A 24,310-nucleotide genomic window follows, 5' to 3' on the forward strand; every position below is an offset into this window, starting at 1 on the left:
CTGAAGTTAGTTGGAATGGCAGGTTCAAGGGTTTGCTTTTTGAGAAGTGGTAGTACCCAGGATTCTTTCAAATTGTTCGGGACAGTACCTGTTGTGAATGAGGAGTTAATAAGTTTAGTTATGAAGGGCACAAGTTCTCTCCCAGCATCCTTGATAAATTGCGCCGGGCATTGGTCACCCTTGCAGTTGGACGGTTTAAGTCCCAGTATGACCTTCTCCACCTCAATGATAGAAACTTTAGAGAAGCTAAAGCGTGTTTCTTGTTTGCAGTGTGGTGGTGGGGCTGTGGTTCGGGGTGTTAGAGAGGCTTTCTTGTGGGCAATTTTAGTCTGTAGGTTAGCGACTTTGTTGGTTAAGGCGTGCTGGATACTGGAGCACCACTTTTTATCTTTGACGCAGTTTTCTTAAGGTACAAAGGGTGTTTCCAATTCTTTTAGACTACTGAACAATTCTTTGGTGCTAGATTTGGATTGAGATATTCTGTTGTCATAGGTCTCCTGTTTGGCTAAGAGGATGTCTTTCTTATATTGGGTTGAGACATTGGTGAGATCTAGTTTATTTTCTGCTGATGGAGAGAGTCTCCAGGCAGTTTCAAGCTTTCTTTTGAGTAGTCTGAGTTTTTTTAGGTGAGGGGTGAACCAAGAGTTGAGGTGTTTTTTAGGTTTGGTCGTACTTAGTTTGAGAGGTGCGATATTATCAAGGGCTGAGTTCATGATTTCGTTATACTGTTCAACGAGGGAGTTAGGGTCCCTGTTGTCAGGTATGGAATTAAGCTTGGGTATTATGTAGGGCAGCAGTTTATTAGCTGTCATACCTTTTTTGTTCCTCGTGAGGGTAGGTGGGGCAAGCGAGGAGGTCTGGGCTGTGGCAAGATTGGTTACCAACGTGAATACTAGGAGATGGTGGTCTGTCCGGATCTGGGGAGCAATGGACGTGATGTTGACATTGCAGTTATGTTCTGCTATCCAGTCAAGGGTGCGACCTTTATTGTGCGTGGGTGAGTTAACTTTCTGAGAAAAGCCAAGCTCTTTCAAAGTCGTAGCAATGGCAGTGGAGTGGGTGTCCTTGGTGTCATTGTAGCCTAAATTAAAATCACCTAACACTAAGGTTTGGGAGGTGTTTTTTAGATTGTTGTATAGGGCCATAGACAAATCTTCCAAGAAGGTTCCAATGGGACCTGGTGGTCTATAGATAAGAAAGATATTCAGCGTTTGGGAGTTGGCGGTGGCGACTTTGACCGTGAGGCATTCACATGACTTCATAGTGGGTGAGGTGACAGTTCTCATATCTAGGTTAGTCTTGGCTATGATTGCTATTCCTCCACCTCGAGAGATAGGTCTGTCTGCTCGCAGGATAGTATAGGTATCGGGAACTGCCAACGATAGGGCAGGGCCTGCAGCATCATGTAGCCAAGATTCTGAGATGGCGAGGAAGTCAAGGTTATCTGTTAGTATAATGTCTGATAATATCTGATATTTCAGTTGCATGAGCAACTAGAGACCTGCCATTTATGAAGCTCCTTTAAGGTTCGGTAGGGGGCTTTCTGAAGGGGGGGTGGGCGGGTCTAGGATTGTCTTTGGTCGTCCGTTTAGTACGGTTCAATATAAGTCTTTTGTGATTAGTGAGACTTATAGTAGGCCCTGTAGCTGCTTTCTGCAGTAGCCACATTTTTAGGTAATTAAGTTGTTCGATTTTTTTTGCCAGTAGTTCATACAGTTTGTATAGGTGTTTCTGTCAGCAGTGCTACATGGCGCCTGTGTGATAGAGTATTCTTGTTTCTGGCTAGTTTTGTGTACAGTTTTGTATTTTTGTGAGTCTGTCATTGTATAGCGGGTATGAGTATTAGGTGGGGTCGTTGTACAAGAAAGCCTAATGGTGCTAGTTTTGGTAAGCAGGCTGTCGATCTGTAATGCTAGTAGGACGGAGAGGGCAATGTGGAGTGTTAACCAAGCTGTTTTAGCTAATGCACCTGTTGGGAGTCTGCCTGGACCGTGAATGTACATGCTGTCAAGGGTAGTAAGCAGTCCTAGTTGAGCCAGAAGGCTAATGGTCGGCTGATTCTGGGACACGGTACGATAGGGTGCGGAATGAGTAAACTAGTATAGGTATATCCGCATTGGTGGCCTATTATGATCACTGTGGGACACAGTTGGGCAGGTTACTTTGGTCTATACTGGTGCATCAGGGTACATTAATTAGCGTTAGGCTAGACTAATGTCATAAGGCGTATCAAAGAGCGAGGCAGGATAGTGTTAAGCTACTGCAGTATGGCACTGCGGAAGGCAAGAGTCAAGCTAATACAGTGGCAGCCGCAAACATGAGATAGCGGGGCAGGGCTAGTGTAATGACAGTGGCATAACTAAGGCTGGGCAACAACTGTAATGCGCCACACATCTAACAACACGGTAGTAGCATATCTAGCGCTAGGCAATTGCAATGATGTGGCACAATGAGTAGCATGGAGCAGTCTAATGCGAATATAGTGACGTATTCAGCTATCACAGAATAAGCTAAAAATGCAGTTTGCAGGTGGCTGAATGCGGTTTCAACAATAATGGTTCACCTAGATTCAATTTTCCCAGAATGAACTAAGGATGCAGTATTAGATTGTATAGATTCAATTATCACAATGTAAGCTAAAATGCAGTATACAGGAGGCTGAATACAGTTTCAACACTAAGGGTTCACCCAGGTTCAACTTTCACAGAATAAGCTAAAAATGCAGTGTTAGGTTGTATAATTTCAATGATCACAGTGTAAGCTAAGAATATTTCAACAATAATGCAGGTGGCTGAATGCGGTTCCAACAATGGGGGTTTACCTAGATTAAATTATCACAATGTACGTTAAAATGCAGTATACAGGTGGCTGAGTACAGTTTCAACAATAAGGGTTCGCCTAGATTCAACTTTCACAGAACAAGCTAAAACTTCAGTATGCAGGTGGCTGAATGCATGTGGCAGAATGCAGTTTAAGTAGTAGAAGTAGTAGTAGATCAGTCACTTTATAGTGTGCATAAGTTCGAATTTCACAGTATAGGCTGCAATGCTAAGTGTAAGCAATTATGTGTGTATGTAACAGTAGAAGTGAGTGTCATTTCCGTAGTCTTCCTGTATGCAGTATGCACTTTTACAGTGTATGCAAATAGTTTTAGGATGAGAAAGGTAGTGTTAACATGCTAGTTAACTAGCGGTATTGGCAGTGTGATATAGCCAGGGATGCAGAGTTAGTTTGTAGGGGTGCATAGATGTAATTGTGGCAGTAATCTGGCAGCGTAATCAAGAACGTCATCCAACATTTTACAAGCATTACATCAGGGGGCAATTTTCATTACATCAGGAGGCAATTTTTCACGGTAGTACACAAGGGTGTATGCAGTACAATAAGAGGCGTGGTGGGAGCATGGGAGACTGTTATAGAAAGCGCGTGGTGGAATAACTCTGCCCGAGGTTGCGCAACAAGTCTCGGGTGAGTCGGTGGGTTGGAGGCGGGCGTATCGCCACAGGGCTCTTTGGGTTCATGAAGAGTAGTTGGAGATAACGGGGGCGCCGTAACACACTGTTTGGGTTGGAAGTATTGTTGATAAACCCTCACTTAGTTACAAGGTGGGGGGCTGTTGGGGCAGCGTGTCTGGCCGATGGTCCGGACAGCTCAGGACAGGCTGGGACAGGCGATGGCCTTGCAGACGCGGGCCTTTCGTGAGGCGGGCCGGCTCTCCCCTCCGGTGCTTGATTGGCTACAAGAAAGCAGCTGTAGCCAATCAGAAGGCACTGTGGGCTGGCTGGGCTGGGCTGGTCAGGCTATTCCGAAATGATGAAGAGCCAGGGCGGCCATCTTAACATGGAGGTTTCCACGTGTAGCTCTATGGCGGCAGTATAAACAGGGCAATTTCCAGGAGGTGCGCATACTTTTAAGTACATTGGTGATAAAAGGTAGCAAATGTGGGCTGCTACTGCAAGTGATAGGAATTACAGTGCAGGGAGCACGAGAGAATAATCATGCTCCAAATAGTATCAGGAAGCTGTGGGTAGGCAGTTTACCTACTCGGTGAACTGGGGTAGTGCACGCAGTTCCAGCTTCGTGTGGAGCTCCTGCTCCTCCTTAGGATTCCAGAGTATATTATGTTCTCTTCATTGTGCTGTTGGGGAGCAGGGATTATCGTCCCATGCCCCCCAGTGGTTCCGGATGAGGCAGCGGCATAAGAATCTGTTGTAGGGACCAGGGGTGCCTATAGGCGGCATGGGGGTGTTGATAGTAGCTGCCCTACGGCCAGCTTTGCATAGGCTTTCATGTAGATTGTGCTGGGACTGATATGCCATTTTAGAAAATAGAAGCATTTTGAAATCAAGACCTAGCGCTGCACTTCAGCCTGGGCATCAGGCCCGAACCCAGAATAGGGATATACGAGTGTGCATGCAGGGTTGGATTGTAACGTCGGCAGCAGTGAGAAAGGCCAAAACCACGGAGACTCATAAACCTTTCATTGTTTCATACTGGGAGAATTTTTATCTCAGAAGAAATACACCCTGAAAAGCCATAAAGGGGCCAAGAGCTCCTTGAGAAAAGCTATCCCACGAGAAGGAGGGCACAAGCCTCTGACCTTCACCAGTCCAAACCCTAAGTTATAGTGCCCAGATGCCCCGTCCCAAGACCCCAGAATTCCAGTGTACCGGTCAATTCCAGACCACCAACCATAAAACTGTCAGTGTGTTAATCCATCAGCAAGATTATAGCAGAAAGAAGAGTTCACCCCACCTGGGGTCACTGTGATTTGTGCTGCGAGGTGCCAGGGAGGGAAAGTAACATATTTAAGCTTGGGGTGGGGAGAACTTGAACAGCGCCAACGTGCCTGGGATTGAGCAGGGGTTTAGAGTTATTGTGGCCTCAAAGGTAGACTCTGCGCCCATGTCTACAGTACCAGGTGCACATTAGGGCATAGATAGGAGATGTGCTGAATTGTTTTTATTATTGGTAATTAGGAGCCCTGCGCTTCTTGACGTACTAAGAAGGGTCCCCATGTCGAAGGAGGACAGGAAAATGGCCTGGCATCCCCTATGGATCAGGCCACCTATGCATAGGGTTGCATCAACCATCTATGTGGATTTGTAACCTATGTGATGTACATCAGCGGTGATGCTTTTTACCTCTAAAACCTAATGCTGGTGCAGATTTCACTAGAGTGCTCCATGGCAGCAGAGTTCTTTGCTATTGCGTACTTGCCCACTCAGTTGGAGGGCATGAAGGGGCCGCCAACGTGTCTGGGATGAGGACTTTGTTCGCAAGGACCAGACTGACCTCGAAGTTGCCCACTGAGTTCACAGTGATAACCAGGTGCATGTCACGTGGCTAGGATCGAAGGTAGGGTGGTGCTAGTTGATGTTAACCAATAGCTTTTTGCATTCCTTGATGGACAAAGAGGTCCCACCCACAGGTGGTGAAGAGGAGCGAGAAGACGGCCGAACCAATTGGAGGATGGGTTACATGTAATCATTAGCAGGTATATAGGCGGCAGACAATGAGGGTGGAGGTTTAACACTGTATATTGATTGTGTCACGAGTGACAATTTGTGTACTTATAATATGAAGTTTGTACGAAAGACGGCAGAGAGCTCTTCGGCAGTGGATTTGCAATACCCTGTCACTTTTTCTATTTTGTATACAAAATGAAAGCTCTTGTCTTTCTCGAGAAAGGGTGAAACTAACCTTTTTCCCTAGCGGGTTGTATTTTCTCAGTCGGATCGCTTGGAGTTGCCCTACACCTTGCAGTTGGGATTTGGGGCTTGCCATCAGTATCAGAGGTTGGTTTTCTGAAGTAGGTATCCTTACTTTTTTATTTGTATAGTCTGAACACCAGTCCTTATTTGGTCAATGCAAGCATTACACCCTGAATAGAAAACAGCAGAGGTCAGTGATCTGATCAGATCATGTGATGCAAGAGAAGATGTAGGGTTACAGTCATGCCTTTGGTAAAAATTAAATATCGGAAGCAGCTAGCTTCCAAGGTGAATTAAGTTTTAACTTGGTGGGTGGGAAGTGGAGCAGATGTTTTAAGCCAATGCTTGCAGTGCTAGACTAGGGACTCTACCCAGAAGTTAACACCACCCAGGAGGAGGACATGCATTCCGCTTGACTTCTTCACTGTAACACAAGGTTCACCCAATCCAGCATAAAGCTATAGGATACCGCTAAAAGCAATGGTGTGTCCCTTTGCTGGATGATGGTCTGTAGTTCAGATTCTACTGGAACCCGTTTCTGTATTAATAACATTGTTGCAGCTGGTGATGAGTCCCATTTTCCCCCTGATCCGTTTAATGTGTTTCGGTTCCTCATTAATGTCACTTTTAAAGAAAACATCTCAAAGTACCATGCTATTAGAATTCAGAGCTTGTGAGAACCCCATTTGGCAATTGGAGCTCTTTGGATGTAACTGGTGGTGTCATGGAAGGCTTCTAATGGAAAGGCGAGTATCAGGGGTGAGCTCTGCACATAAGCAAAGGCGCAGTGTGGTGCTCGTCTTAAAACGTAGATAAAAATAGGAAATATGGCCACCCTCAAGTGCTAAAGGACTTCCTGCTAATACGTAGGCTTCCAGGCTCAGGTGTCAGGAATAGGATACTACAGTTGCATTCTGTGAACGGGTCATGGGTAAATCTGTGTTTTGCACCACATCCGACATTGAGAAATGTACATTTAGGAATTCAACACAGGAGGCTGCTAAAGGGGAGGGTAGGATGCAGGCATTTTCATTGTCTAACATATTTGAGGTAGATTGCAGTTGCATTATGAGTTAGCTAGAAGAAAACTGTCTCCCGCATTGTGAATCGAAAGGGAGGCATGGGGGATGGGTTTAGTGATGTAAGGAGAATGGGGCAGCTGTAAACTAAAAGGCATTGAGAGGTCAAGGAGGTATTGACAGATTCAGTGCACGCTATTACCTATGTCTATGTTGTCAAAAAATGTAATTTGCTATAGTTTAAGCGTGTTTCAATTGCGACATTAGTTTAAGGTGGATTCTCTAGGCCTCATTAAAACTATGGCAGAAAGAGAAAAAAGGTATAGTAAATGTCCCTATTATTAACCCTTACAATACCAAATTATGAGCTGCAGTCAAATGGAATTGTTGGGTTTAAGACCATACATAAAATTAAAAAAAATCCAAAAAGGGAACAATGGCCTCCTAAAACTAAAAAATGTATTATGGTAACAAAATTAAAACAGGGGAACAGGGTTAGCTATAGATATTGGGGGTTACAGCTTAGTCCATGGGGCATGTGGGGCCAGTCTTATAAAAGAAAAGAGAAGATGTACATTTAAACCAATTAAGTTCAATTGGGCACCTGCCACCTGCTGGCCCGCACTTCTTGTTATTGTTTGATCCCATGTACAGCACTGCCCCACTCCCCCTCCCCTGGCACTTTTCCCCCTCCCCTCTCTCCTGCACCTGCGCAATCTTATTGTCCCTTGGCCTAGTAAGATCGTTGTCTCTGTCCTCCTTCTGTTCCCTTTCCCTTGTCTTGTCGCACCTTGCAACACTGGTGTATAGGCACGTTATAAATGCCATATCATATATATATTCATTAGCGCATGAACATTTCAGCCTAAAGCCAGTTGCTGTAGAGACTCCAGTCCCTCTACTAAGTTATGCGGATGACACAGTCTTAATTGCTAGGACTCCTTTTGCTCTTCAGTGGCTGACATAACATATAGCTGGAGGTAAATCTTTCACATATAGCTGGAGGCAACTATTCCCAAAAATCTTCAGGTTTACTGCATCAGAATTACCCCTCGCAGAAAACCTGACGATTTCCCCATGGAGTCCTATGGAATCCAAGAAGGGAATGAGACCAACATACAACCACTTGTAATCCTGCACGAAATTCACAGGAGCAAATGGCAATAACGATAATGGAGTTTGCCAGAAATGCCATCGTAGTTACCACCAATCCTGGGATGATGCTCATCATAAGATTGAAAAATCTCTTTTGTGGAAACTGGATACATTAAACAAAAGATGGCGTACCAGAATTAAACTTAACATATTAGCAATTGGCGCTACTCCAACGAGACAGCACAAAGAAGTAAGGTTTTTGCCTGGATTGTCATGAGGATGAGTAGATGGTAATACACTTCATAACCTTGTACTACACAAAATTACTCCATTTGCCTCAGGACTATCTGACCTATTTTACAGCGCAGAGGCTTTAGGCAACTTCGAAGACGTAATGGTTGCCTGGGCAACTCATGCTTATTTGTTCTCTGCTCTTAGGTTAAGCTCTAAATGTAAGTTATGGGTTATTCATGAAAATGCCAGCACTTTTTGCACTATGTATGTATGTATGTATGTATATATACTGATTTATGGAGCACGGCAAAGACCCGAAGGCGTCAAGGCGCTGGTGGCGGTGAACCGTCAGAGAGGGAGGAGTTAAAAAAACAGACTCAGAACAAACAAGTTTTTAGCTGCCTACAGAAAGCGGAGGATAATTCCTGAATACTCCTGACATGCAGTGCAAGCGCATTCCACAATATCGGGGCCAGCACCGAAAAGGATCTGCCTCCCATCCGAGAACGACGAAAGCGGGGAACAGTCAGCAGAAACTGGCTGGTTGGCGAAGGTCTCTCTTGGGTTGATAGAGAGACAGCCTCGACTGACTTACTATGCACATTTTGATTTTTCTAATGATATACAGAGACCTTGTTTGCTCTATTGAAGCAGACACATGGTCATGACAAATGGTATTTAAGAAGCTATGGATTTTACCAATTTCAGCTTTTATTGCTGTTTGTGCATCTTCCTCTACTTTTGTGATTATTTTACTCAAAATTACTAAAGTTTTACTGAGTTGCTGAATTAGATATCTTAAAAAGGGAGGTATTTAAAATAGCATATTTACATTATTCACCCCATACTCATAGTGAAACCCTTCTGTCTTCTGAATGTACCTTTTCACCAGCACTTATGGGGGGGTTCATTCTCCGGGGTTCTGCATGTTTCTCAAGGTGTTGTGTGACTTACGCGAGCAATGGTCTTGGTGTGTTTTTATTTAGATGAGATGAACCTGTGCAATGGACAGCCAGTTGACGGGATCACTACTTTACAAAATGGATCACTGGTTGCATTCAGAGGTGAGTGTTGCTTGCATTAAAAAATATATTTCTTACTGCACTCTCCCAAATGTACCTATGTGTCACAAATTAGATTTCTAAAGTAATAACAGAGGCATGTGGGCTTGGTTTTCTTCCATGGGTTTTCCAGGTCATTTCTTCTGGATGCTGAACCAGTTTGGGCGAGGAGCAGGAAATCCACGCCGGATTACAGACGTGTGGGGGATCCCTTCTCCCATCGATACGGTCTTCACAAGGTGCAACTGTGAAGCCAAGACCTTCTTCTTCAAGGTGGGAATTTAGTGTAAAAGTAGATCATCTTTAAGAGTGTTATTGATGAGACACTGGGCCTAGTAACCAGTGTCACTGTCAAGAGATCAACAGACAACACAGGACTCACAAAGTAGGCTTTAAAGAGTTTTATTGTACAACACAAATGGACGCATATCTTGGGGTGGTCTGGGCAGAAGAATGAGGGGCTGTCCGAAAACCTATAAGGGAAATACAGCTTGCTTGAGGACTGTAGTCTGTACCTCAGTGCCCTGTGGCGTAGTCTCCTGACAGTCAATCAAAAGTTATTCACAGTCAATGGTGTTTTTAAGTGTCCCTGGCGCCCCTTTTTTTGGTTGGCTTGACCTTTCTGCTGCTATCACTCTATTCAGGATTCATAGGTTTGTCTAGGTGGTCTCCACAACTCCTTGACTTGTGGGATCCAGTCCTACTGCAATCCTTGCCACACTTAGGTCACATTGCTCCAGACCTCACACGTGCCAGGGAGCTTTAAGTACGCACAATCGAATACATGCAAGTGACAATGATACAGTGCCTTTCGACTTGCTTTAATGATCAGGCCATCTTCAGCTCTTCACCTAGCTTCCCTTTTTCTACTTTGGTTGATTCTGACCCTTTACCCCTCTAAATTCCTGCTTCCCTACTTAGCTCTTTACTTGGTCTCGGGTCTTCCCTAGGATTTTTCTGTTTTATGATCTTATGATCTCTTCATTATTATCTGCACCCCTATTTGGGTCTCTCTGCTTTGTGCCTTGTCATCTGCTCTCACTGAACCCCTCCACAAGTGTTTACCTCCTTCACTCTTTCTGCCAACATGGTGGCGTTTTCCACCTCTGTTCCTCTTTCTTGTTCCTGCAAGGGCTATACCGTATTCTTGGCTTTCTCTTCTCACCTCCAGATTTTTTCCACTTTTGTTCCTCTCTTCTCCCCTCTAAATCTACCTAAGTTACTTTGCTCTCTAGGTTTGTCCCACCTATTTTATATTCTCTTTTTTCCCCTCCTGAACAATGCCACTTTCTTTGACCTCCCTTCGCACCTCCAAATATGTCCCACCTTCTCTTGCACAGCTACTTGTGCTGCACTTCCTCCTCCTCCTACACAGTCTACCTACCTATCTCTCTCCCCACTTGTGCTTTGTTCTGCTTTCCTGCTCACTCACTTTCCTTTCTTTTCCCAAATACCACTGCCTAACTTCCAATACCCTACACTTAAGCCAACACTTCAGGCAGCTTTTATCCTGCCACAGACCAACCCTCAGGGTCCACGAATGACAGACCTCAATCAGTTGTGACAAGCTGCCCTCTCTACTCACGGATTGGCATATGAAGGTCAAATTTGTTTGTACAACTGTGTTACCTGCAATTGGAAGCAAAGTCACATCGAGCAAACTATTAAGAAGGGCACCCTCAATCTTGCCTTCCACACAGTTCCAGTAACCGCTGTAGCTCTACATCGAATACGCAGAATGCTGCTGGCCACTACAGTGTGCTTGCCCAACTCCACGAATGGCCCTCCTTAGTTCTCGTCTTCCACAACAGTGAATTAACTTGATGTTTGTCATTAAACTACTGAACAATGTTAGCCGGCTGAACAGAGCTAGACCCTGTGGTCAGGGTCTTTCTCGCAGGTCCTGTTGTCACAAGTCCATTTGCTGGTGCACAAGCCTGATGGTTATTCCAGATGTACAAGCAATGTAACAACACAGTCCTTGCTGCTTTAGATATGCAGGATGAAAAAGAGCATGGTGATTCTTGGATATCTTGTCAATTACTGGAATTTTTAGTGGATCAGCATTTTACCATGCCTTGTGAGGGATAGGTTTTAAGGGGAAGATCTGGACAATGGGATAAGTAACCTCACAGGTTCTGGTGCTTTTTCTTATGAAAAGGGAGGCTATTTCTTATCCACAAGCCGGTGGGTTTTACGAAACCTAAGTGAAGAAAACGTGGGACTTACGTGTGGTTTTAAAGTTCCCACTCCCCAAATGCTCATTCCTTGTCCTTGGGCCAAAATATGTTTTTCTTAAATCTAGACTGAACTCCTTGACCTCCTTGCCCTGGTCCTTTCCACCCATGTCTTCCTCCCTTACTGGGTGGGCTCCCACATTTTGATATCAGCCTAATAGTTCCTTCAGCGCTGACTGGTTGTGGAACCTGGAGTATTGGAGTACGCTATGATCCAGGTAGAAATTAACGTAGAGAGCAATAATTGAAGAAGGAGCACCTGGGTGGACCCATCCTTTTCCTCCACCTAGACCTACATCAAGTTGTAGGTGGTGGCACCTCGACCCCATTATTCCTCTAGTCCCAGGAGTCCGCCCACAATATGTGACTTTAACACACAAGGTTGCACTGAGTCATGACAGATATAGTTTTTTACCCCATTGAAAATCTAAAACATTAAGGACAGCTGATTAGGCAAAGGATACAGGGTGTTTTGATTTAAACAACTAAATAAAATTCCCATAGATTGCTTTGGAGTTTGTCTAATTTGAGATTGTGCTGGGGCTGCGTATGAGCATTTTTTAGTCCTACTTTCATTTTACCCTTAGCCAAGCGTGACATTGTAACCACCATTTGGTTGTATTTTTTGGATGGCTGGCTCCAATGACAATCAGGCAGGTTCCGTTCTTCAGGTAAGTGTTTGTTGAAAATTTCCCCTGGAGTACTTTATGGCACCGAACCCCTGGGATCCAAAACAAAACTAACCTTCTCATGGAACCTGGAGTATTGGAGGACGCTATGATCCAGGTAGAAAATAACATAGAGAGCAGTAATTGAAGAAGGAGCCGGTGGAGCTAATCATTGTACAAATAAATGCTTTAACCTAATTTGACTTATCGTACATCATTTCATTGGTGACGAGCTCCGGGATAGGTGCTTGAAGCACATACCCTTACGCACCCCACACCACAGAGTAGCTGTGCACTAATACGACATCAAGGATCAAAGGACCCTCGCTGTGAGCGGTTTCGTTTCCTCAGATTTTTTAGAGGTGGGAGATGCACAAAAAAAGGGGGCAAAGGAAGTACAGTTGAGCCATTAAATAAGGAAATTGTCCCAAGTCCATATGTCTTGTGAACTATTTTGTATGCGCGCCGCGTGCTACCCGTTACTCTGTGACAGCACAAAGTCCTTAGAGGAAAGTACCATCAGGCATCACCAACATGTCTATTGAGAGAATGGATCCATGTTGCTTAGAGACCGAAAAGCAACGCTGGATAAACAAGTATGAAGCTCTTGTTTAATTACGTTGGATGCTTGACAACAATCCAAAATGAGATTAAGAAGCACAAAAGGGAAACCCAAAAAGGGGCAAATAAAAACGTGGAAAAAACCAGTGGCAAGTACATAATGTATACTGTCACCAGCAATACAAATACAGGGGATTAGTAAATAAATCAAGGACAAAGTATATGAGTACAAATAAAGCCTCATGGTAACCGCTTATCAAGGCAAGGAGAACCGCCATCCATTTCCTAGGAACACTAGGAGAACGCCAAATACCATGGAAACAATAGAAAAAGATGTTTGTTCTTTACATACAAGCTGTATATTCAAATGACAGAAACAAATATCTATTAATACATGCTTAGGTAACTATGGCCAAGAACAGTTCGAAATCATACCTACTTTGAGTCAAGAAGAAACACAAGGTTTGACAGAATATGAGAAATGCATGAAAATGCTAGATAAACATGATGAAAAAAGTCAGCATTATCTTAGAGCGTTATCACGTTGGGAAAGAGTGCAAGAACAAGGAAAACAATTCAACAATATATTACTGCAATCAGAGGGTTGGCTACTCTGTGTGAATTTGGAATGACACTTGAAGAACGTATCAGAGATCAGTTTATGCTGGAATGCAATTTTAGCAAAGTAAGAGAAGCATTATGGGCCAAAGTATTCTTCCTCTGGAAGAATTACTTAGGATTTTAAAAGAAGTTGAACATACAAATAAATGTGTAAAGGAGTTAGAAAAGAAGTCAGATGCTGAGCTAAAAATAAAAAGTAGAACAACCATTGTCCACATCAATCGGAAGTATGCATAGTGGAAAGCATGAAAAATGAAGGAAAACAATGAGGAAGAAACCATTCCATAGAGATAAAGCGTATGGAGAGGAAATGAAGAAGTGCTGTCGTTCCGACAGTGTCTTTCACTTGGCCAACAGTGACAAATGGCCCTGCTCTGAAAACATTGTGCAATAGATGTAATCGAAAGGGACATTTTACCAATTGCTGCAGGAGCAAAACAGAACATATGGAATATGTCGATGAATTAAGTGAAGAGTGAAATGAATCAACATTTCTCATAGAAGAGATGACAGGCAATTATGGCGATTCAAGATGAAGATGCAGTAAAGCCAAATGGCACAGATAAAACTACAAGGAGAACTTTTGAACATGGTGATTGATTTGGGAGCCAAATCAATTGAGGGTAAAAAACATATCACCTTAGAGGAAGGGTGATACTAAACGAGCTAGATATCAATCACGCGGCATATGGAGGAAAACGCACTGAACTACTAAGTTGGTTTTGGACTGTAATGGAATTCCAAGAAAGGAGTGCAAAAGTAAAATGGTATGTGTTAATCAAAGCTCCACTGAGCTGGTCACACCAGAAGAGAGAAAATATCAATTTGGATCCGAACAGAAAAATCTGTCTTCGCGCGCGATGAACAGAGAACACGAAGTAGTTAAAGTCACTTATCGAAAGAAGAAGCATTGCAGCATGAAGTGTTCACGATGAGGTAGGATGTTTGAAACATTTTGCACATAAAATCAGAATGAAAAATAATGCTATTCCAGTTATGCATAAAGTGACAAATGTTCCAATTACTTTGAGAAACAAAGTTAAAAAAAAGTGGTTTGAACCGATGGATAAAGAAGGGTTGATAGAGAGTGGACTCGGTTGAATGGATGTTGCCTTTGGTCGTTGTGCACAATAGGAGAAGCAGAGTTGTTCTCCACGTTAGACTTAAAATCAGCATACCATTAGATCAGACTACACCCCACTTCACAAAATGTTAGCGCATTTATAACACCAGAAGGATTATTCCAGTGTGTGCGTATGGCTTTTGGTTATGTAGCAGCAGTGTTCCAACAGGCCATGTATCAAATTTTCCATAATGTGCGAGGGATTATATGCTTCCAAGGTGATGTGCTGATATATGGTTAAAAACTAAGAATGCCACCAAAGCTGCTAAAGGTGTCGAATGTACAAAGCAGAGCAGATATGACAAGTAAGGAAAAATGCAAACTCCATAAGGAAAGCACACAATATTTAAGACATGAAACCACAAAGCATGGAATCAAACCCAGAATTGACCTGTTCAGCAGCATTAACAGTTTTCCCAGTCCACAAAACAAAGAGCAATTATTGTTTTTTTGGGATTGCGGAAAATAACCCAAACTTTATTCCAGGATTTTCAAGTGGAATTTACAACATGAGGAAACTGGTCAAGAAAGCTCTAAAATGTACGTGGAATACAGAATGTGAAAATGAATTCCAGAGAGTGAAATGTGCATTGAATCAAGCACTGGCCTTGAGTAACTAGAATTCTTACAGATAAAATGTGGTAAATATGGATGCCAGTAACCCAGGGTTGGGTGCTCTCACAGATGGAAGGAAACACAAACATAAAATAACCCTTGTATCCAGAGTCCTAAGGGAATTGAAACTCAATTTCTCTCCCATAGAGAAAGAATTATTTGCCATTAAATGGGCTGTAGAGAAATGCAGACCATTTCTGTGGGATACCTGCTTTGTACTTTTCTCCGACCACAAACCCCCGAAGGAGATATTAATGTTGAAAGGACTAGGCAACATCTCATTCAGAATAAGGAAGTGGGTCATGAATTTACAAGAACTCACATATGTTGTAGAATATGTTCCTAGAATTAATAATTATGCAGCAGATTGCTGGTTAGAGATGACTAAACTGATAGATGACCAGGAAGATGAACAGGATTTAGCCATAGACCAAGATACAGTATCTAAGGAAGAATGGGGCAGAGCTAAGGATTCAGACGAAATGTTGAAGAAATTGATGGAAGTGTTAAAGCGTGGTAGGATGGATGATAATATATGTAGAGAGTTCCAAATTCAAGCCATAAAAATGGTTAAAATGGGTTACATGTAGAAAGGGACTTTGTTTTGAGGGGCGACCAAATAATTCCACCAGAAGACATACAAAAAAATATATTGGCAGTAGCACATGAGGGAAACCAAGGGATGACATGAACCAAACAGTAAATTAGACAGGATTATCGCTGGTCAGGTATCGACATACAAATTGAGAGGTTGATTAGAGAATGTAATGCATGTGAGAAGTCAGAGAAAGGTAGTTTCTAGCAGTTCAATCCAATGACTCATGTAAATTCCCACAATACCATGGGAAAGGTTAGGATTTGACATTGTAGGTCCTGTAAGGAGTTATGGCACTCAAGTATATTGCATGGTTCTGGTTGATGATCTGTTCAGATGGGTAGAGGTGAGTTGGGTACAGAATATTTGCACTAAAGATGCTATTCAATTTCTAGAAAAAATATTTAAAAGGGAGGGATATCCCACCATATTGTTGACAGACAATGGTGTCCAGTTGGTTTCTAAAGAAATGTAAGTGTTTCTAAAGAGAAATGGAATAGAATGGTTGCCCAATTCCAGGACTCAAGGGCCGGGATCCCGATGGGTTTTCGAGATATCCTTCCTTAATATTCATGAGGAAAAATGTGCATACATTTAGACTCATTGTATGCAAATTTATCTCATAAATATTAATGAGTATCATCCTGAAAACCCAACATGGATCCGGCCTGGAGTTTGACAACCCTGATGAGAGCATCTCATCACACCAGTTCGAACCTATAAGGATGCACTAGTTCAAAGATTCAACCATGGGATCAAGCAGAGCATTCATGGTGCCATATCAGAGGGTAAGGATTAGAGGAAATCAGTATATGATGCAGTGGTAGCATGCAGATTTACACCACATTCAACTAAACAAGTATGTCCATTTGAGATACTTAAAGGTAGACAGCCTAATAAAAGAATATGTCCAACATGGATGGTTAGAGCATATTTTAGTAAAGTACAGTTAGAAGATGTGGTGGAAAGCATTAAGACAAGGCAAGAAATAAACAAGGAGGTATTCGATAGGAGCAAAGTAGTAAAGGAAGGGTATTTCCATGTAAGTTTTTGGGTACATGGTGAGCTACCTCCTAGAGGGCAAAAACAAGGTTTGAGTTGGTCTCAATCCATTAAACTAATAAAGGTACTGCATGGGGCAGTCAAAACATCAGATGGAAGGGTGTGGAACATGAATAGGTTAAGCAAAAGCAAAAACCTGGCCAAGAGTTAATGCAATGAAGATAAAGAATACACACACCAGTTCAGAAAAACGATGCATAGAAAACAGGCCTAGAAGAGAGAGTTGTAAACCAACTATGTGAGTGAATATGTAAATTAAGCACAAACAACGTCCAGACTCGGCTTTAAGTTTCCTAAATTGAAGCTGTCTTGAACAGTGTAATGTTCCTACTTATTCAAACTGTCTCTAACATTGGACGTTCCCAACTTAGTCACATTGTGCTATGAAGCAATTAAGGTATGTTTCAAGTATTTCAGTAGTCATGTTTTAGTTATTCCAAAATATCATTATCCAAGTTATAGAATTACAATTCTCTTGTAAAAAAAATGTTTGTACATAGTGTAAGCAAGGGAGATGAGTAACATTCTCATGGAACCTGGAGCATTTGAGCACCCCATGTTCCAGGTTCCAAATAGAAAAGTATGCAGAGAGCAGCAACGGAAGGAGGAGCCGGCGGGGCTAATCATTGTACAAATAAATGCCTTACCCTAATGCAGAGTGAGAGAAGCAAATTTGGAGTGAAATTTCATGTGGCAACAGAATGAGAGTTTATAATGGATGGCACATGGTCCTTTATATTCATAATGGAGCAGTGGAACAGGCTCATCACTACTGTCTCCTGAAGGTCATCTATGGGAGGTTGTTTGTGCTGTGCTTTCATTCAAGTAAAGTGGAAGGTGCTGATCTTCCGGACACACCTTGTTTGTTGCACTGGAGGCTGTGTAATACCACTTGGCAGAAAGACTGAGACATTTGGACATGGGCGGTCTGCATTGAAAGACACTACACCCACAAATAGGGATGCAGTGTCGCTCCAAAGTTCCCCTGGGGCACTTTATGGCACTGACCCTCTGGGCTCCAAAAGAAAAACACTTTTCCAAAACGTAAAGGATTGGAGTTAGAATAGTAAAGTATTCCCTCCTAGAATGTTTAGGGAGAAAGGACTGCACATTTCTCTTTCGTTCTATTGAATTTCTTCCCACTCAGCAGGGTCTACAACCACGTATTTGACCCATGTTCCTTCTCAGTTGAGGGGCTCCCCCACTCCTGTTTATTTGCAAAACTTAGGGTTTCACCCTAAATAACCACGGGTAATCGAGATGTGGGCCCCTTAGTCACTGTGCCTTAGGCTCAGCTTCACCTCAGTGAGGAGGCCCAACGAGGCCAAAATACATGTCTCGGGTTGCTGATAGTACTCTTGTTCAGAGGAGAATTGCCTAGCATTTCGGTACTTGACTGCCTTTTGTGGGTGGGACCACACTGATATGTAAATGGGTATTTCTCCTTTGTGAAGGGTGAAGTGCGCTAAAACAGAAATGGTATCTGCAGAAATCATCGAATACAAACAATACCTAATGAGAAATGACCACATTTTTTGTGGTGGAATTTGTTAGGGCGTTTTGTTCATTTTTATTTAAAATAGATGCGGGGTAGGGTAAGGGGATAGGTTAAGGTAGAGTGAACTAGGCTGTGGAATGAGGTGGGCGTCCCCCGTCATTTTTTTTTAATTAGATCAAAAACAATTCAATCATTTCTCAGTAGGTCTTTTCTTACGATCATTTGACATTAGTACCCGGCACGCGCGGCTGAACAGGAATACTGTGTGGTGATTGGCTCATTTGCGAGCCATACCACACGGTATTCCCGTCCATGCCGTGCGCGCCGGCTACTCTGTTCCCGGCGAGGGGCGTGGCAGCCCCTCAGCCAATGAGGAGGCTCGAAACGGGGCAATCCCCGCTCCGAGCCTCCCCATGGCTGGAGGCTTCCTTCGTCCCCCGCAGGGACGCAGGTAAGATTTTTTTTTCCCCAGCCTTTCCTCCCTCCTCCCTCCCCAACCCACTTACCTTTTATCCCACAGTCTCCGGCGGGGGACGATGGAAACCTCCAGCCGTGTGGACACTCTAAGTGGGGCCATCCCCGCTCCAAGCCTCCACACGGCTGGAGGCTTCCATCGTCCCCCGCCGTAGACCGCGGTACATTTTTTTTTCTTCCTCCCCATCCCCTCCCGACCCCACTTACCTTTTTTCTTCTGGTCTTGGAAGCGAACGCGCTGGGAACACTTCTGTTCCCAGCGCGTCCGCTCCCGATGGCCGCCATGGAAAGGGAAAACGGACTACGCTTTCCATTTTTTTTGCCGTTTTTTTATTTTTTTCTTCTGTTCCGAAACATGTTTCGGAACAGAAGAAAAAGCAATTAGTACCCCGGTCTAACGGGCCGGGGTACTAATGGCAATAAGCCACTCGGTGGCGGGCCAATACCGCCCCGAGGTAATGCCTGGGGTGGTATTGGCCCGCCACCTTGTGGCTTATTGGCACAGTAATCCAGTTGAAACGTGGTTGTAGACCCTCCTGAGTGGGAGAAATTCAATACAGCAGGGAATTTGACCTAGGGTACGTTCTCAGTAGAGTGGCTCCCAAACTCCTTTTTAATATCTCCAGGGTCGGATTGGACACTCAACCCTGGTGATTGGGGGCTGGTTTCTGGCCATGCCTGGGCCGGTTTGGAAGAATACAAAACTGAAGAAAAGAAATATCTTTTCTATTTTTTTTTTTCAGAAAGCCTTTCATCCTTCTTAGGTCGATAAATGAGTACCAACACAGGTTGGGTAATATTGTATGCATATTTGTTCTATAAAAAAAATAGCTTAAGCGTAAGTGCTATACAATAACATATCATTTGGCCTTGGACGTCTGCTTGGATTCACAGTAATTTAGTGTACTTGGGAACAATGCTATTTGACGCCACGTCCTGTTTTGTTAAGGGGTGAAAGGTCGTGTTTCATCGCTTCCCGGGATGTCACTTTGGGGTGGGGGTCAAAGGACATCACTTCCGGTGATATCATCAGGGGTCATGAAGCGAGGGGTGGGCCACTTTTTTGAGGCGAGGGGTGGGCCACTTTTTTTTGGGTGACCGGGCCTATTTCTTGTCACAGTCCGACACTGAATATCTCTACTAGTGTTGGATTTCTATTCTAACTTCATTTGCATGAGCATTTTAAGTTTCAGCTCTGGTGTGCCCCCAGGGTACAATGTGGCCTAAGGGGACATTTTAAAGCACATCCCACACATCACTTGCTAGTGCAGCAGGGACACCAAGTTGTACGTCATAGCATGATATTGGCTGAGGTCTCAGAGCTAGGCTACAGCTTAGATTTCTTCAGCCAAAGCAGCAGCCAATGGCGATTGTCTCAATCTTCAGAAATATATAGTTTTGGCGGGGGTAAAAAGGCAGCCACCCAACTGTGAACGACAAAACAAACAGTTTTAAAGCAACATGTCCCTTATCGCTGAGGCCCTCACTTATCCCAGAAAAGTTTACAACACAGGAGGTAGTTTGCAGAACTATTGGGGCATGGAGCAAGGATGGAAAATCTGAAGTCAAGAGAAGTGGGTGAATTTAATTGACGGAACAGGGAGAGTGTCAAAAGACAACACCCTTGTTGCTACCCCGTAAGCATTTGCCAAAGAAGATCCTAACTAACAGATATTTTCCCTTCTCAGGACTCTTCTTACTGGCGCTTTACTAATGACGCGATGGATCAAGGCTACCCCAAACTCATCTCCAGGGGTTTTGGTGGCCTAAGTGGCAGAACGACTGCTGTCCTGTCCGTGGCACCACACAAGAGGCGGCTCGAGTCTGTATACTTCTTCAAATCTGGTATGTTTCCTTGGGCTTGCATTGGTTTGTTTTAAAGTTGTAGTGGAGAGTGTAACATAAAGCCATATACTCAAACAGGCCCTAAAGATATATTGGTAGCAGAGTCCGTGTTGAACGATTGGTAATGTGGCGCTCCTCAGAGGAATGAGGTGAGAGGTACACATTGGAAGTGAGCCAACAGTGAGTGTAGGTGGAAAGTTCAAAGCAATATAAAATAAAGGCAGTAGTGATAAGCTAGCAGAGGTGTGGTACACATAATAGGCATGAGTTACCAATAAACTACCTGAGGTGGACGCCACTATTTCTTGAAAAGAGGAATGTTATTTCAATCAGAAATAATGTACATGGGAGGCGATACAGAACACAAAGGCAACTCTAGGTAGGATGCCTCTGCAATAGGCAGATGAATGTGTGAATGGGACTGAACCAGAGGAAAATAGCATGGAGGCAGACAGGCCAGGGATGTAGGCTAGAGACAGACATACAGAGATTATGGAAAGGGAACTAGTACATTTCAGCTTATTAAAGTACAGATATACATTGGGAGCCTGGATGTGGGATACTCACGGTAGGCATGGGCTATGCACGGCCAGGGTTCAGTACAAGGATGTGAGGAACCCGTTCTGTGATTAGCAAATTAGTCTTTGGTCATGTCTTAATCAGTCTTAGTTAAGGTCTTGATTTGAAGATAGTGGGGAGGGTATTCCATTGGAAGGGGTGATAAACTAGAATGAGTGGATTCCGGAGGTGATAAGGTGGGGCAGAGAGTGAGAATATCTTTTTAATGAAGGAAAAGTCATCATGAAAAACAGCCACAAAGCATATAGATGCTGTCCACATCGCTACAGAAGAGTATCAAACATCAGCACAGTCTGGTTATAGTTGCAGAGTGCATAGGGGTAACAATGTACAGTGCGATAGGCACAGGCAAATTAGTCCTTGCAAAACAGTCCCAATAAACAAGCAGGTCAATGATTGGAGAAACAACAGGGGGCAGGTGGTTTACAACAACTCCAGGGAACTGCCCTGCGTAGTCCAGGAAGGGAGTTCATATACCCTGGAATTTGCGTAGTCGGCCCAGTCTCATCGCAGTGATTTGTTCTGCTACAGCTGTGTCCCAGGATCTGACCCACCACATCGTAAGCATGGGCCCCTAAGGATTATTCCATAGGCGGGTATTGTGATTGTTGCCGCTGTCAAAAAGATGAGAAATTAGTTTTGCCGGGCGGCCTGTTATATGGTACACTCCATTTCCCATATTCCCCAATAGGATCACCCGAGGCTCCCAGAGAATGGTTGTTCCAATGATATTTTTAATTTGCACCAGCACTTCCTTCCAAAATTGGGAGGATTTCCTGCAGGCCCAGACTAAGTGAAAGAGGGAGACCACATCCGAGCAGCCCCTCCAGCATGCTGGGGAGAGAGAGGGTTTGCTTTTGTGAAATGCTTTCGGGGTGACATACCATCTATAGCACACCTTTGTTGCCCTCTCCCTATTTGTCACAGATCTGGAACTGCCAAAGGTGCTTACCCAGATTCGGCTCCATTCATCGGCTCCATTCATCTGCTCCTAGCTCTCTCCCTAGGTCCCCCTCCCATTTTTTCATATAGCCCTCCCTGATTGTAGGGTCAATCTATCAAGTAGTTTGAACAGGGCTGATACCTTGCCCTGGGTGCAGTCATTGTTAAGGTGTGCTCTAGATCAGTGAGTTCCCTGCCCCCAGGTGTTCGCGTGGCTTTCAATGTCTGAGTTGGGCCTATCTAAAGCACTCCTCCTCTGGGACCTGGAATTCGGCCTTGCATTCCCAGAAGGATAGTGGGTTCAATTTACATAAAAATCCTGAGTGAAAAGTTCGGCCTCTCTCCCGTCATCTACGGAATCTGAGTAGATCGCACCCAGGGAGGATATCAGGGTTGCTCCAGACTGGATGAGAGGGCCCAGAACGGCTCTAATGCTCCATTTACATGCCACCCTTCTTCAATAGTGAATGGTGGATGTGAGTGGCTCAGCACCAGTAGCCTGTGGCCAGTCTTCAAGTGGGCCAGGAGGGATAGAGGGGCCGGAGCCCAGGCCTCTTCAATTTGTTGCCACTTAAGAGGGTCCTCTAGTGCTTGCCAGGGGAACATTTGAGATAGTTTGCCAGCGAGAGTATACCTAAAAACGTCAGGGATACTGAGACCTCTGCTTTTAACACCCTTGAGCATCACTCTCCTGGAAATACAGGGGTTTTCTTATCCCATACGAATGCCATGATCACATTCTGTAACTTTCCCAGCTCTGCGTTCGGAATCCAAACTGGTAAGCCGAAACAGTGATAACAGAGTCTAGGGGCAAGGTTCATTTTGAGGGCAGTAATCCTGCCAAACCACGAGACCTCCTGTATGTGCCAGCGATCTAGGACTCCCAACAAGGTTTTAAATACCCACGGGAAGTTGCGTTGATAAATCCACGTGGTATTGTTTTGAATTTGGACAGCCAAATAAGTCATACTAGACTTGCCCCATGGTATAGGACTCATTTTAGTTATTTCCTCTGCATGTTGTTTCAACATAGACACCCCAATGGTGCTAGATTTAGCGTAATTCACTCTTAACCAAGAGGCCAGTCCAAAGAGTCTGATTTTGTTCATTAAGGTAGTAAGGGAAGGGTCGACGTGTGAGGGAGAGAAACACGTTTTCCACGAAGAGTGAAATTGTGTGCGCTTTGCCTCCCACCTGTATCCCTTTGATTTGCTGGTTAGCGCGAACCTTAGTGGCAATTGGCTCAATTGAAAGAGCAAAGATCAGGGGGGGACGGGGCCAGCCCTGACGCAAACCCTGGCAGATTTCCAGTTTCTGTGACACCACCCCATTCATTCGGAGCGACGTGGAGGGGCGCAGGTAGTTAACTCTGGAAGTGGGACCAACGCCGTAGTATGCGAGAACCCTCCCAATGTAGCCCCAGTCCACCAGGTCAAACGCCTTGTGTGCATCGAGGAAGATGATGCCCAGTTCCGCGCCTGTCCTAGAGGCACTTTCAATATGGTTCATGACCCGCCTTATGTTGTCATGAGTGGTTTGGCCGGCAATAAACCTGGTCTGATCCGGTTCTGCCAAATGTTGCAATATCTCCAAGAACCTGAGGGCTAAACATTTTTAGAAGATTTTCACATCATTATTCATGAGTGCTAGAGGCCTGTAAGTGCCACAGTCTGTGGGGTCTTCCCTGGTTTGGGGATAAGGACAGTGAGAGATTCTTCCATTGTGGGGGTGAGGCAGCCCGAGCACTGAAAAGAGTTAAAGAGCACCATCATATGAGGAACTAGTTTGTTTGAGTATGTTTTGTAAAATAAGGCTTTGAAGCTATCTAGGCCCGGGGCGGTGTGCTTCAGGTATTTTATGGCAGTTTCCAACTCAGATGGGGTTATCGAATCTTTGATGGGATTCCATTAAGTCGGGGGAATTTTAAGCTGGTAACAGTGGCTAAGTAGTCCGATTGCAGTACACCAACAATTGGGGGACTCTACCTACATAATGTCTCGATGGTATCCCATCATTGTTTTCAATGCATCTTCCTTTGTAACCTGCAGGGTTCCATCTAGGCTTCTCAGCACCTGATCATTGTTCCGGGAGTGTACCTTTTTTAGTTTGTACATCAGCAAGTGGTTCACTCTATTGCCCTCGGTGTAATAGAATTTTTTTAACATTTTTCTTTATTGTTAAACAATTTAAAACACACAAAACAGTAAATAATCACAATACTATAAAAAGACTGAATAATCCTCCATAAACCACCCCAAAGAAATAACTAAAGACAAACTTTCACCCCACATAAGGCAACACCAAATACATTCTTTGAAAAGTCATATTTGAAAGTTTCCTTGTCTTTGGAAAAAGCCTTATACCTTA

The 24,310-nt window shown here is 44.0% G+C and overlaps 1 protein-coding gene across 8 annotated transcripts in view; it reads left to right on the forward strand.

Annotated features, from left to right (window-relative positions):
* The window catches only part of PRG4 (proteoglycan 4), a 422,062-nt gene that overhangs the window by 318,654 nt on the left and 79,098 nt on the right, over positions 1-24,310 (forward strand). For all 8 annotated transcript variants that reach the window (XM_069641367.1, XM_069641368.1, XM_069641372.1 and 5 more), the window contains 3 exons: positions 9,049-9,126; positions 9,257-9,396; positions 20,266-20,422. In XM_069641367.1, the coding sequence (XP_069497468.1) occupies positions 9,049-9,126; positions 9,257-9,396; positions 20,266-20,422 (375 nt within the window). The remainder of the gene's footprint in view (positions 1-9,048; positions 9,127-9,256; positions 9,397-20,265; positions 20,423-24,310) is intronic.

This window comes from Ambystoma mexicanum, chromosome 1q (genome assembly GCF_040938575.1).
Source record: "Ambystoma mexicanum isolate Mex_15411 chromosome 1q, UKY_AmexF1_1, whole genome shotgun sequence".
In the NCBI taxonomy this organism is placed as follows: domain Eukaryota; kingdom Metazoa; phylum Chordata; class Amphibia; order Caudata; family Ambystomatidae; genus Ambystoma; species Ambystoma mexicanum.